The sequence below is a fragment of the Brachionichthys hirsutus genome, chromosome 1 (genome assembly GCF_040956055.1).
Source record: "Brachionichthys hirsutus isolate HB-005 chromosome 1, CSIRO-AGI_Bhir_v1, whole genome shotgun sequence".
NCBI lineage: Eukaryota > Metazoa > Chordata > Actinopteri > Lophiiformes > Brachionichthyidae > Brachionichthys > Brachionichthys hirsutus.
The window spans coordinates 2,031,363-2,044,531 of NC_090897.1; the positions used below are offsets into that span (position 1 = coordinate 2,031,363).

The 13,169-nt window shown below is 49.7% G+C and overlaps 1 protein-coding gene across 1 annotated transcript; it reads right to left on the minus strand.

Annotated features, from left to right (window-relative positions):
- Nucleotides 1-257: 257 nt before the first annotated feature.
- On the minus strand, nt 258-11,468 carry dagla (diacylglycerol lipase, alpha). Its single transcript, XM_068739313.1, has 19 exons — nt 11,374-11,468; nt 11,080-11,291; nt 10,897-10,998; nt 10,680-10,818; nt 10,514-10,601; nt 10,083-10,217; nt 9,903-9,980; nt 9,532-9,656; nt 8,903-9,053; nt 8,367-8,450; nt 8,185-8,262; nt 8,015-8,095; nt 7,784-7,926; nt 6,614-6,682; nt 6,468-6,540; nt 6,098-6,306; nt 4,852-4,978; nt 2,021-2,187; nt 258-1,362 (listed from the first exon to the last, which is right to left on the minus strand). The coding sequence occupies exons 1-19, from the start codon at nt 11,466-11,468 to the stop codon at nt 258-260; spliced, it is 3,261 nt and encodes a 1,086-aa protein (XP_068595414.1).
- Between the last annotated feature and the right edge of the window lie 1,701 nt (nt 11,469-13,169).

Consider the following 13,169-nt stretch of genomic DNA (forward strand, 5'->3'; position numbering starts at 1 on the left):
GTTATGATATTTCAACCGACCGCAGTCCAGCCCCCTGGCATGCAGAGAGAGGTATCTTTTTCTTCTTAGTCATTGCAACAGTGTGAAAATGCTATAAACAGTGTTCAAGGGAGACGTCTGGAGAATGCAAATGTTTTTCTGAGTTGGTCCGTTGGTTTCAGCCGTCGGGTCTCTAATGAGCGACTGCGTTCCATCACATGCATATAACCGCGATGCGTTTTTAAAATCGGGATGACCGTTGGAGTCCTGGGAACACGCTACACCATAGTTGATAGCGTGTTCTCCTCGGGACAGTGGCAAGGGGTAGATGTTCGTAGGGAGTGTATGGCTGGCAGGCCACCCTCCCCGGGTGAAAGGTCATTGAGCTCCTCAGACGATGAAAGCGGGAAGGAGGGAGACAAGGAGATGCCCGACGAAGGGTCGGCAGATCCTGCAAAAGTGCGAGGGGGCTTTGGGACCAGGTTGGGCTCCAGTGTTGCTCTGGCAAGAAGTTGTTTGTCATCCAACTGCTGTCCATTGCCAAGACACTCGCCCTGACCATAGGAGCCTCGGCCTGACTCGGACTCCCCATCAGACAAGTCCAGAGGTGGGGAGCTGCTGCCGTCCAGTCTGAATAGAGAGTCCAAGTACTGGGCGAACTCCAGCACTGCCTGGCTTGGATTCCCATTGGACAGCTGGGGTGGAGGAGTAGAAGCTGCCGGTCTGGCTTCTGCAATGAACTGTGTCTCTGCTGTTTCCAGCTCCCAAGCCTCCTTTCCTCCATCCATCGGTCTAGAACCAACCCGTGGGCTAAGGGGCGCGTTGGGAGTGCTGCCTGGGCTGTAGACACCAGGTATTTGTTGCTGATCTCCATCTGGAAGCATTTTTGGGTTGGCGTTAGGATCTGTCTTGAAAGGCTGAGCCATGACGCTCTGGTTTAGCAGAGCTGGAGAATGGTGTCCGCAGTAACGAGGAGTGCCAGGCGACAACCGCATAGGGTAATCCGGGGTGGAATCGGACTCCATTGGGGTAAAAAATGGCCCCACCTCACCAAGGTGCTCTGGCGTTGCCTGGCAGAGGCAGTCGGCAGCCAATAGTTCAGTGCGAGAGCTGAGAGACGGGTTCTCCTCCGGAATCGGGGCATCCAAAGGGAACGGGAGGCTACTCAGCATTGGCGAGCCCCGTAGCGCTGCAGAGGAACGTCGGGAATCCAGGCTATAGAGGGATTCAGCATCGGATAGACTTTCCATGACGGCAAGTGGCGCTTTGCGGTCCCTCAACTCGACTGCCAGGCGCTCGCGAGCTCCACGCAGCACTACAGGCACGGGGGGAGGAGGGCACTCCGAGAAACCATCCAGGGATATCTCAGAGTGGGCACATGAACTAGAGGAGAAGATCAGAAAGGGTTGGAGAGCAGTGACGGGGAAAGGCAGAGGACGACAGGGGATCCGAAGCATACCACAACTATGAAAAATTGGTCACCACAACTTACAGAGGGTTAAACAGGGGGGGGGGGGGATGGGATCACGTTAGTATCCAAGACTATTCTAGACTAGATGAAACAGCAGCGGAACAGAACGGACGACAGAACAGGAGAGACTGGGAGTGAATCCGAGTGACAGATAGCCTCTGATATTAGCAACATCATTCAACCACCACCCTACCAGGGGCTCACCAGCGTGGGCGGGGTGGGAGCTGAACACTACCCTACTGAATGTTGCGACTGCTCTGTGGTCAGACAGCGTGCATGCGTGCATGGAGAAGGGATCACAGAATGCAAAATTAGTATCGGCATGCTTTGCTTACCGTGACAATGGTTTTTGTCTTATTTTGTTTTGTTTTTAAAACAATACGGAACAGACACAAATGATATTTACGAGAGAACAGGAAGCAGTAGTTAGTGGCATCGGTATTAGTTAAAGATAGTTAAAACAAATCCCCAAGACTATCCTCCCAGTTTAGGGATGGCGTTTGTCTTATTATAAGTTGAGCTAAGAGGACGACACTCAAACGCACCCACAGCGGTGCCGGGTGTGCTCACCGAACGCTGCTGTGCCTGCGGTGGGGGGCCGCGGGGGTCGGCTGCTGAGAGGTCATCGCCGCGTCCATGAACAGAGCCTCTGGGTTCAGGTCCACTTCTGTGGGGCTCACCATGATCTTTGCTGCAGACAGCAAGGCCGTTTTCCCTTTGTTGTAGTTCTCCAGCACCTGCGGCAAGAATATACGGACATTTGAAAACTCATTGTTTTCTTCTTTGCAGCACAAACAGATAAATAAATGCAGGCGACTTCATTGACACACAAATAAAATAAAAAAACGGATTCAATATTCTAATGTCAAGTTAAAAATATTCAGATTTATCTTCTATAGCAGTAGATGGTTAAATGTGTCGATTGATGCACATTTCAGTGGCTGTTAATACCTGAAGATCACAGTGTCTATAAGCTCAGTCGTTGTTCTTAAATGTCATTTATACAGGAAGTGAAGCATAAAATTACAGTAAATAACAGCTTTTCCAAGAAACCGCTGCTATGTGCGTGTGATTAAATCTGCTATTAATGTGCAGTGTGGCTCAGATAAATGCAAGTGCAATCTAAAGGTGAGCTACTCCTACTCCAACTGACATTAAAACGCCCACGCCGGAGTCATCACGCCGGCGCAAGAACCGAACAAGACCTACAGAATGACGAGGAAGAGGGAAGCATAAAACCGCAATCGCAAACTCAAATGCATCCAAGGACGCCGTCACACAAACGCAACGCGGACAAACAGCAAATCAGATCGATACACAGCTGCAAGTATAGTTTACAACCTTTAATTACCGGTAGTTCAAACAGTTGATGTGAGGGGGGGGAGGGGGGGACAGTGAGAGGACATGGGATGACAAATAAATACAATTGAGTTGAATAATTAAGGACGAAAATAAATGAAATGAATGTAAACAAAGACTGAAATGACAGGATGACAAGTTTAGCAAATGAGTAGCAGCGTAAACAACACAAACATGTTTATGGCGGCTTTGGTTAGCGACAACAATGTTACAATTACAATGAGAGTGACAGTAAAAACATACAACAGCTGGAACTGGTCAACTACAGCGTTTGGAACAAACAACATCACAAAGCTCACAAGGCCTTCAGCACAACAACAAGAACAGAAAATACAGAACGATGGACTCTACACACAGAAAGGGGTTCATCCTGCAGTCCCTGCAGCCGGGGAGTCATGTGACATTTAGAATTCAGCACATCGTGAAATCCAAAATGGAAGCAGTCATAAATCAATTCCAGTTTTCCAGCTATTTTTAGAAAAACTGAACAGAAACAAAAAGAACTTAGTAAACGACACATTTCAGAGCAGAGGAGGCGAGCCCAGAACTCCACATTTACATATTTGTACTCCGACGTCACGCCGCGCGCATCTGAGGACGGACTGAAACGTCCGTAAGAAGGAGATGTCCAGAGAGAAGAGTTGCAGCTACAGAAAACACCCAGCCAAGGCGGAAGACAGAGCACTTAATGTGGAAGAAATGAGGTTGCCATAGGAACATTGAGAACACCACGTAAACTTGTTAACTCAACAAAAAGGGTTAGCAAGTTCACGCCGCAACACATCGCCACATGTAGGAAATCAATCTCGTTCAGAGGAGCGACGGATTCGGAATTATTGGCACCGCTTCTCTAGGTTTTAAAAGGATTCGTTTGCTTCCTCGCTTATTTCCTTTTCCTGATTTTCCCATTTCCCACCTGGCAGGAAGTCTCAACTGCACAAGAGACTCATTTTCCATATTTTCCTCAACGGTTTTACCAGAGCTCGCTGAATTGCTGCCGTTGTCGGCTTCCTCTAGTCGGGGAAATTGCAGCGTCTCTCCTCCTCTGTCGTCGCTCTTTGAATGACACCGAGGTCGTCAGCGAGCGAGGGGCTACGTGGCGGCTTTAACCTCGGGAGACGCGCAATTGGATTCATCAGATAAGATTTCAGAAAGAGGACCAACGAGAATGGGGTGAGCCAGCTTGATAATGAATCCTCGCATCAGCATCAGCTGAAATCAGGGGGTCGAAAGGACTTAGAAAGTAAGGGGACAGACAGAGGAGGAGGAAGAGGAGACAGCTTCCAAAAAGACGAAGGTGAATAAGTCTCTATGGCGGTCTTTGCGTGGTGTAGACGAGGAATCAGAAGCAGGCGGACTAGAGTTAAATTTCTGTTGAGGGATTATGAACACAGCTGGCGGGTTGATTGAGTTCCGCTTCCTCTGGTTTCAAGTATTCCTGTTCAGACAGGAGACAAAACGGTTCCAGGACCTGCAGAAATACCAGAGGAGTCACGCTCGAGCTCAGACACACACACACACACACACACACACACACACACCCTCCGGTGTGTACGGCAAACAAACGCAAAATCAAGTGGAAGCACAGCGCAGACAGAAAGGATCAAACTTCATCCACACGACCAATGACAATTCCCCCAAAACGATCACCATCCGCATGCAAATTGATACCCTGTTCAATGCATGCGATTCACACACTCGTGAAAACCAGAAGACACCATTAAACCCAACAGGATTCCCATTCGCTGAAGCAAAACGCTGTCTCAGCAAAGTCCAGAACTCAAGACGAGTGTTTCCCAAAGGCTGGATCCGCTCCTGGTTCCGCAAGATTCAAGATTAGCCGGCTTGTCGGACCCGAGGCTTAAAGCGCCTGGCATGCATAAAGCGGTTTTTTTTTTTGTTTTGCAGATACACACACGTTTCATCCATTAATTCAACTGTCCGACGTTGGAATCAAGGAACAAGATCTAAAAGCCGCCGCCGCCTTAAACCCAGCAACCAAACGGCGTCTGCATGCAAAGACAAAGAACGCTCCCTCAGACCTTGTTGAGGCCCTCCATCACCATGTGGGGCATGTGTTCGTTGAGCATGGCGGGCGAGATGATGACCTCATTAAAGGCTTTGTTGTCTCCCCACAGAGCGGAGTAGGTCGGCTCCTCCTGGCCGCAGCTGCAGAGGGAGGAGAACATGCGCCGCTGCGTTATATGCCCTACTTTCCTTATTTTAGATTCCCGTAACACATTAACAGCAAAATGCACTCCGGCCTCCGATCGGAGCCCTGCTGAGGATTTTTTTTATTTATGATCTGATCGTATGTATCCAAGAAAAACCCACTTTCTCCTTCCGGATCCGTTTCATTTGCTCCAGATGGATTCTGGAGGGCTCCAAATGCTCCCGTTAGGATGTTTTCTTTTTATTTCTGCACCCACCCAACCGCTTTGAGTATTATTACTATTCTACGAGCAGTAATGTGGTCATGGGTGAGGACACGCCCACGCCCAGAGGCTGACACCCCCTGCTTCTTCCCAGAATGCCTTAGTTCTCCTGGTTATTCTAAAGTTATGGATATCGACAGTCTCGAATATCACCCGGTTCAGATTTAAGGTAGATCAGAGATCACTTTCAGACGCACCTTCTTCTCTTCCTGCTAAATAAAGAGAATCGCTTCATTGATGGGAATTGAATCTCACCTTGAAATTATTTCCATGCTGTACAATATTTAAACAGCTCATTCCCCTCCTAACTGGATCTACACGGTCCACATGGTGACCTGGATCATCATCAAAAGGTTCTAGATTGTTCTTCTTATCTTTATACAACAACCATGAAAAGTCAAAGTGAATCAGAGTTCTTGAATCCTTAAATGGGGTTCAATGTTAAAATGTAATATTTTTTTCCTGACCTCATTCTGGATCAGATCCAGAAGACATTTTTCATGATGGTTTATAGCGGCCCCTTTATGACTGTGATTTTTGGTGAGTGAATTTAATATTTTATATTTTACAGGATAGGATTTTTTTTAAGCCTCCATTATAAGTAAATGGGAAAATCCAGATTTGTTTACATCCAGACGGGTATCCGGATCGCTCTCAGAATTTAATGCGATCTCAGTTAGACCAAGACTCCATGCAGTTTTTCCGTAATGCTGATAACAGACAGACAAACGGCGTCAAAAACGTAACCTCCTTGCTGGAGGTAACCCCCCCCCCCGCCTCCCAGCTAGAAATAGACAAATTTGTGATCTTGCGTTACAGACGATTCAACGATGTTTTTAAATCTATTTCTCACAATGTCTCTGGAGGATGGTTGTGCACAACGTGGATGACCCTGCCAGGTGGGTAGAGAGGGGTGGAGGCCGACAGGGCAATACTGAGGTCACTGGGGTGGAGCCACAGGCGGCTGCTGGGCGGCGCCGCCGCCTGAGCCTGAGGATCGTCGTCCTCGAGTGGAAGCTCCGATTTCGGGATGCATTTGGTGCCTCCTGCAATGATCCTCCACTGTCGAGAGGGAAACGTGTTTCATCTACGCAATGCAACGTAAAACTCCTCATGTTTTATTTTCCTGCAGCAGCCAGAGCTTGAAATACACGAAGCATTGATGACAGGAGAGATTCTTCTATCTGACTCTCAGTAGTTACAGGTTGAGGAGATGAAATCACCTTTGGCTTGTTACTCTTCTGCAAGACTTCCAGGAGGTGGCGCCGGAAACCCTCCAGCTGGGACAAGCCAAGCCTGCGACAGACGTGCGTGGAGGTGTTTGCTGTGGCAACCCGGCGGCGCAGGGAGACATTGTGCCCCTACTTACCTTGGCACCAAGTCCTTTCCCAACACCACGGATGTGACAAACTCTTTGGAGTACTCCATTGCATCCTCGCTGAGGAAATAAACGCCAATCCAGTCGAGTCAACGGCGGTAAGCAATGTGAAGCGAGAGAAAAAAACAGGTTTCTGTGAACATATTTTCATGTTTAACGCAAACATTGGTTTCGATTCGAAGAATCCACCTGACGATACGTCAAATATCACTCCACGTGTAACATAATTAACAAATTCAAAACGGTAATGCAGACAGAAAGACGTTTTACAAGTTTAAAATATTTAAATCAAGGCATTGTTTTTATTAAGGCCGGGCACCCTCAAAGAATGAGCCTGTTCAATTTGTCACCATAGCAACAGATATAATAAAAAAGGCAAAAGTACATTGAACAGTTGTAATCTCTAATGGAAGGAACGCCTCTACCCTTCCCATCCATTTGTTCGCAGCAGAGGACAAACAGGAAGCCACAATCCCACGTCCACATTTGACATTGCATCAGGACAAACGCCCCCCCCCCCCCCAAACAAAAGAGGGCTGCCAAGTGTGATCTCACAGACATCGAGTGCGTCTGGAAAACAGGTTTAAGTGCTGCAGCTTCTGACATGGATCAACACGGAATGAATAATAAATGCAGCCGAACACAAACACATTACCGGAGCGTTTGGGATTCGCCGGCGCTTTTAGGGGTTCGGCCCGTCGGCGACTGAAAAGCGGTGGCTAACGTAACGATCACATGCCGGGCCTGTCATGACAGCCTTACAGCCCGGTGGCAGGGGGGGGGGGGGTTCTAAGCTTATCCTGCGTCAGGGCACGGGAGGCGATTTTCACCCTGGACAAGTCACCAGTTCACCGCAGAATCACATAGAAAGATCATTTAGAGTCATGTCATGTTTTTGGTGGCGGCGACTTCCGTGTTGCAGAATTCCTGAACCTTTGACTCACTCTCCGGCCTTTTTACTTTCAAACTAGGCAACAGAAAAAAAAAAAAAAAAAAAAGTTGGTATATTTAGTTCCCGGAGCCAACGTACTTAAAATGTATGCTCTACTGCCCAAAGCTATTTGCAGGTTTACTTTATCACGGCGAGGCTTGGAAGCAGAACAGCTAAGCTGTTAAACTGACAGCTGACGCCTTTTGCGTGCCGTGCAAACGCCGACTCACCTCAGAAGGCCGCCGGGCGGGGAGTAAGAGTAGCAGAGAAGCGTCGGGTACCGGGGCCTCAGCAGGAAGGACAGGATAGCAGCGGTGCCTGCACCGAGGGAGTGTCCCACAATCACCAGCCCGTAGTGCATGGTGCCTTTGTTCTGGGAGGATGCAGATGATACAGCGACCTGTTGAGCAAATCGCCTCGACCGCCACCTGCCTTCTAACAGAGCACACGGAGTCGCCTACCAGGTCTCTCCCAAACGCTTGGGACAAGATCATCTCCTGCTCCAGTTTCTTCTTGATGTATTCTGCCGAGTAAACCATCCCCTGGGAGCGGGAAGAGAAAGAAAAAAAAAAGGAGTCGGTGAAGGGGTGGATGGCGAGGAAGAAGGCGGAGACAATCAATGACCTCTGACCTTGTGGCCGAGCCACGTCCCTTGCTGCTCCTCCACGGGTAGACGTTCAGAATCCCCCGTCAGGTCAGTCAAGGCGTCCTGATGCCGCGAGTAGAAAAATAAAAGACATCAGCAGTGAGACGTGTAGAAACAACAACGCGGCTCAGATGCAATCATATCCCCGATGTACCCGAAGAGTTCACCTTCGGCGACAGGGTTCCTCTGATGCTGATGACAACCTTCTGTTTCCCGTGATCCACCGCCACAAAAAACGGCGTCTCGTAAACCTGCATGGGAAGAGAAGAGAAGAAGACGTGGCCGTCATTGTTTCACTTCCATCCGAGGGAACTGAGCGCTTCTTTGTCCTCGGACCTCTCTCCTCCTGGCACGGAGCATCAGTCGCTCCACCAGGGGGCACTTATAGACTTACACGCCTCACTGTACGAAGCCGAAGCGTCATGCGACGCCCGAGCGTGAATGCGATGGAAAATCTATCCAAAGAAGTTCATTGAAAATCTGACGTAAGATGGAAACTATTTCCTCCGCTGTCTGAGCTCAGCTCATTTTAAAGGCTTGAAAAGGAATCGAGTGCCCGTCTCAAAGTAAAGGCGTGATTGGAGTCATTTTTTTTATTTCCTTACAAACAAAAATATATATAATTCCTGACGGCGTTCCTCAGACTCCGCGACACAACCCTTCCTGTCGCTCAGGAAGTGAAGCTGATGGTGGGAATACTCACAGCATCATGGCAGGAAGTGTAAACAATATGGACCTGCTTCAGGTCCCTGTCCAGGAAGTGTCTGCGTATGGCGAGGACGTTACACCCGCAACAATTGTCCTCCTCCACAGTCACGGACTGGGACAGCCGGGAGCTGGACATGGATGTACAGCTGGGATGAGACAAGGAGCTCTGATGAATGTGGGGTGGGGGGGGGGGCTTTAAAAAGTTAAACCTACTGTACTACTGGCTTGTCCCGTGATGGGACAAATCAAATCAACTTTCTCCACTTCACCCTTACTTCTGTCCTTAGGCTTCTGTCTAGCCTCAACCAGCTTTTCCCAGAACTTCATCCCATGACTCATCAGCTTTACCCGCCTATCGTTTCCACAACTCTGTATGTCTCCCGTCTTCTTGAAAATGGCCACCGGCACATGTTTAAGTAGTTAAACCTGCAGTGAAATAATCTCATAGTACACCACGATAAGAGTGTTTGAATCTCCCTGGAGCAGAACACTTGTTCAATGTTGACAGAAGACACATTTTCATATGCAATGAACAGCATGGAAACACAGAAGCCACATAGATCCAGACTGATGTGTGTGTGTGTGTGTGTGTGTGTTTGTGTGTGTTTGTGTGTGTGCGCTTACGGGCAGGAGCTGGCGAGGTGGCAAAGCCCGCAGGCGGGCTTCCTCATCAGGTACATGGGCCACCCGTAGGCAGCCAGAGCAAAGAGCATGTAGTAACACACATCCTTGTACATGTTCATCTCGACCTGGGGGGGGGGAGGGGGGGGGACACAGACGGGTCGGTGGCATCAAAAATAAAAGAAGCCATCACGAGTTCCAACCCAATCAACTGGTGCCTCCGTCTCTTGGTTGGTATGAGTCTAAGGATCAATAATATTTAAATCCACTCGCTTTTTTATTTATATTTTACGCTGAAGTTTCTGGAGATCGAATTCCTTCTGACTGAGTCTGCGTGGTTTCTCCTTACGTTTTCAGGCAGATTGGAAACTCACCGAGTTCTTCAGGTCCAGGTATCGCGTGTTCCGGGTGACAGGCATCCCGGATAAGAAGTCCAAAATGTCGTTATTTGCCTTGGATGGAAAGAACAGAATAGAGAGGTCATTTTCATTCCACAGACATAAAGATACGGATATTATCTTCCTGGGTTTTGTTTTTTATACAGACAGTGACACCTGGTCAAGGATAGAAGATCTCTTGGACCTCTGTCTCTGGCGAAGGAGAACCAGACCGGCAATGATATCGCTCGGCACAATGTCCAGGTCTCTGAAGAACTCTGCAAAAAGGCTAGCCACCTCGGAGTAAGCATCCTGCACAGGACGGCAAACGCAAAGAGACCAGAGTAGATATCATTCCGTGCGTCTAACCGACAGATGAGTCCAGAGCAGACGACATTCATTTGTATGGACACAGACAGTTTTCAAATAGTTTTGCGTGACATGAAATGATTCTTTTTTTGTGTCAGCTCCTTTGTCTCGCAGTTTTAATGACCCCCCCCCCCCAATGGACATTACGCCTGACAAATGTCTGCTTTCCCTCTATTCCATTTTGCTTTTCTGCACACACAGCAGAAAGCAGGCGTGTGCGCGCGCGTGTTGCGACTCACCGATTGTGTGTCCTGAGCTCTGGTGCAGCACATGAAGAACTTTAGCCTCCTGCTCCAGCTGCTGGCTTGGCCTTCCTCCAACCGGTGTCTGAGGAAGAGGAGACAAACGTGGACGCCGCGTGCACGAGTGAGTGCGAAGCAGTGGAATCTAAAGGGGAGTAAATACCTGAGCGTGTACGTGGTGAGGTTGCGCTGCCTCCGGCGCGTGGCTTTCAGCTTGACGAAGGTCCGACCCGTGGGATCGAAGGTGCACATCAGGGTGATGCAGACACTGAATATCACCAGCCAGTTGCAGGCGACGATTCCTGGAGGGAACATCCAAATATCTTTCACCTCGGACTTTAAGCGTCCCCCCCCCCCCCCCTTCATTTTCTTTCACTCACCCAGAGCCAAGTTTTTGGCAGTAATATCCAAGCACGGCTGGTAATACTGGATGAGCCACGTGATTCCGACCACAGCATAAACTAACTCGACCAGCAGGATCGCTGCAGAGGCACAGAGACGGCGCCGGGGCATCAGCATCTGCCCCTCACAACCACCTGCTCCGATTCTCCGTGGAGTCTTACCCAGACGTATGTAGAGGACGTACTGCACGGCTTCCCTGGGCTGGGTGTACAGAATGCTGCCCCTCATGCTCAACCACATGATGGCGCTCTCGCAGATGAGGCAGCTGACCAGGATGCCCAGGTACCCTCGGCCATGGTCCACCAGCGTCACTGAGCAGGGCTGGTCCGAGCCGTATCGGAGGCCGAACAGAACCACGGACAGGACCACCAGCCTGCGGGCGAGAGCCGGAGCGGCGCTGACGGATTAAAGATGGAACCGGGTGGAACTGGTGCGGCGACAGACGCTCGACTCACCAGATGCAGTGCAGGAGGAAGAGGAAGAGGGCGGGCAGCACCAGGTCATCACTGCCAACTGACCAGCGCCGCCGGAACATCACCATGCCAGGCATCACTGCCCTGTGGGAGGAGCAACGGGATCACTTAGAAATGGCCACTCGCCCCCCAGGTGGACGGCCGGAAGGAGAACATCGTTTCACAAGACGCCGGCCAAACCGCTGATGGGTGAATGACGCCCAGCAAGATGTCCGGCACCATGAGGAAGAATTAGGAACATGGCGGCTAATCACTAAAATGCAAAACCAAGAGAGGAATGTGGGGATTGTAAAGGAAACGGGAAAGAAGAGAAACGTGGGGCCAAGCCGGTGAAGGATGGAGAGAAAACGGAGCGCCTCCTGCACTAGAGGATGACACGGGGGCACCGTGCGCGGGAAAAGCTTCTCCCACGTCGCGCCGTCCGCTGTCGTCTGGGAAAACCGGAAATAAACTGCACGAGTCGCGGTCGGAAGAGAGCGAGAGACGCTGACGCAGGGCTTACGGCGCCGATATGGGCTGATGCGGCCTGAACCGGCTGCTGAGAGCGGCGCCGTCCAGCACGCCGTCCAGCACGCCGTCCAGCAGGCCGCAACCAGCGCACAGAAATAAAACAGCCGTCCACAGGACAGGTCGCTATCCAGCACCTTAAACTTAAATTTAACAGACACAACAGCCTTGAAAGTCTCCCTCTGCTTCATCCTGCCCGTTTTGGTGAGGCCCACAGAAAACAGAAACGTCCCGTCATCCTTCAGTCCAAACAGTGAATGCAGAATCAGACGACAAAGACGCAGCGATCTCTACCTGCACAAGCGGCGTAACAAGCAATTCAGTCAGCGTTGCAAGACTCTAACCGTGCATTAAAGCTAGAATCACCAATAGCCAATCAGAATTCTGCCTCACTGACACCGCTGTCTGATATTTGTTTCACTTTTCTGCTCCTTTACATGTTTCCGGTCTGGCGCCGGCCCGACTGGAAGGCGACACGACTTTGTGTTGTTTTTTCCCCCTTTGAATTCCAGGTAGAACCAAAAGGCACGGCTTTATCTGTGCCAAAGATAAGGTGCACTGCATGTAATTCCATTCTATTCTTAGTCTCGGGCCTTTACGGGGTCCAGCCGACGAACCGTCCGTCTGAGGAAGAGGAGTTTGTCCTTCCTCGTGTCTCGTGAAGCCGATCCTTTTCAAACAACGTGTGTGTGTAGCAGGGTGTGAACGGGAGACGCCGTGTCCTGGAGCGTAGATCACAGACCGCAAGCAGTTAAAAGGACAAGGTCAATGTAAATAAACCAAACACGTGCAAACAAAGCCAGGTCAGGAGGAAGAGGAAGGAGGAGAGGAAGAAGAGGAGATGTCATCCAGCCGAATCTGGAGAAATAAACTGAAACACAAACAAACACTTTTTTGTGCAGGGGATATTCTCCTCTCCTGGTTTGTCCTTCAACAAGAATCCGCCCAATTACCTTTGAAGGAAAGTAAAAAAAAACCCCACAGGCGTACAAAAACATTCATTGAAGCGTTTGCGGCGCCGCCTACAGAGTAGTAGAGAAAAAACGCTGGTATTTTATCTGAGCAGGTCTGGTGGAGAGGTTTCCTTTTAAAAAGCCACCTCCTTTCTACCACGCACACACACACACACACACACACACACACACACACACACAAACACACCTGCACTAATCTGCATTTGTTCTGAATAGCGATCAAAGGTTCGCTCCTTCTCTTCCATTTGAATTGATGATGATCAACCCAGTGTTTCCCAACCGGTGTGCCGTGAGAAA

Coding starts and splice junctions, on each gene's coding strand:
- dagla (XM_068739313.1), bottom strand. CDS start 11,468: ATGCCTGGCATGGTGATGTTCCGGCGGCGCTGGTCAGTTGGCAGTGAT. Junction 10,819..10,896: donor TGCCAAAAACTTGGCTCTGG/GTGAGTGAAAGA, acceptor TGTTCCCTCCAG/GAATCGTCGCCTGCAACTGG. Junction 9,981..10,082: donor GATCTTCTATCCTTGACCAG/GTGTCACTGTCT, acceptor TTTCCATCCAAG/GCAAATAACGACATTTTGGA.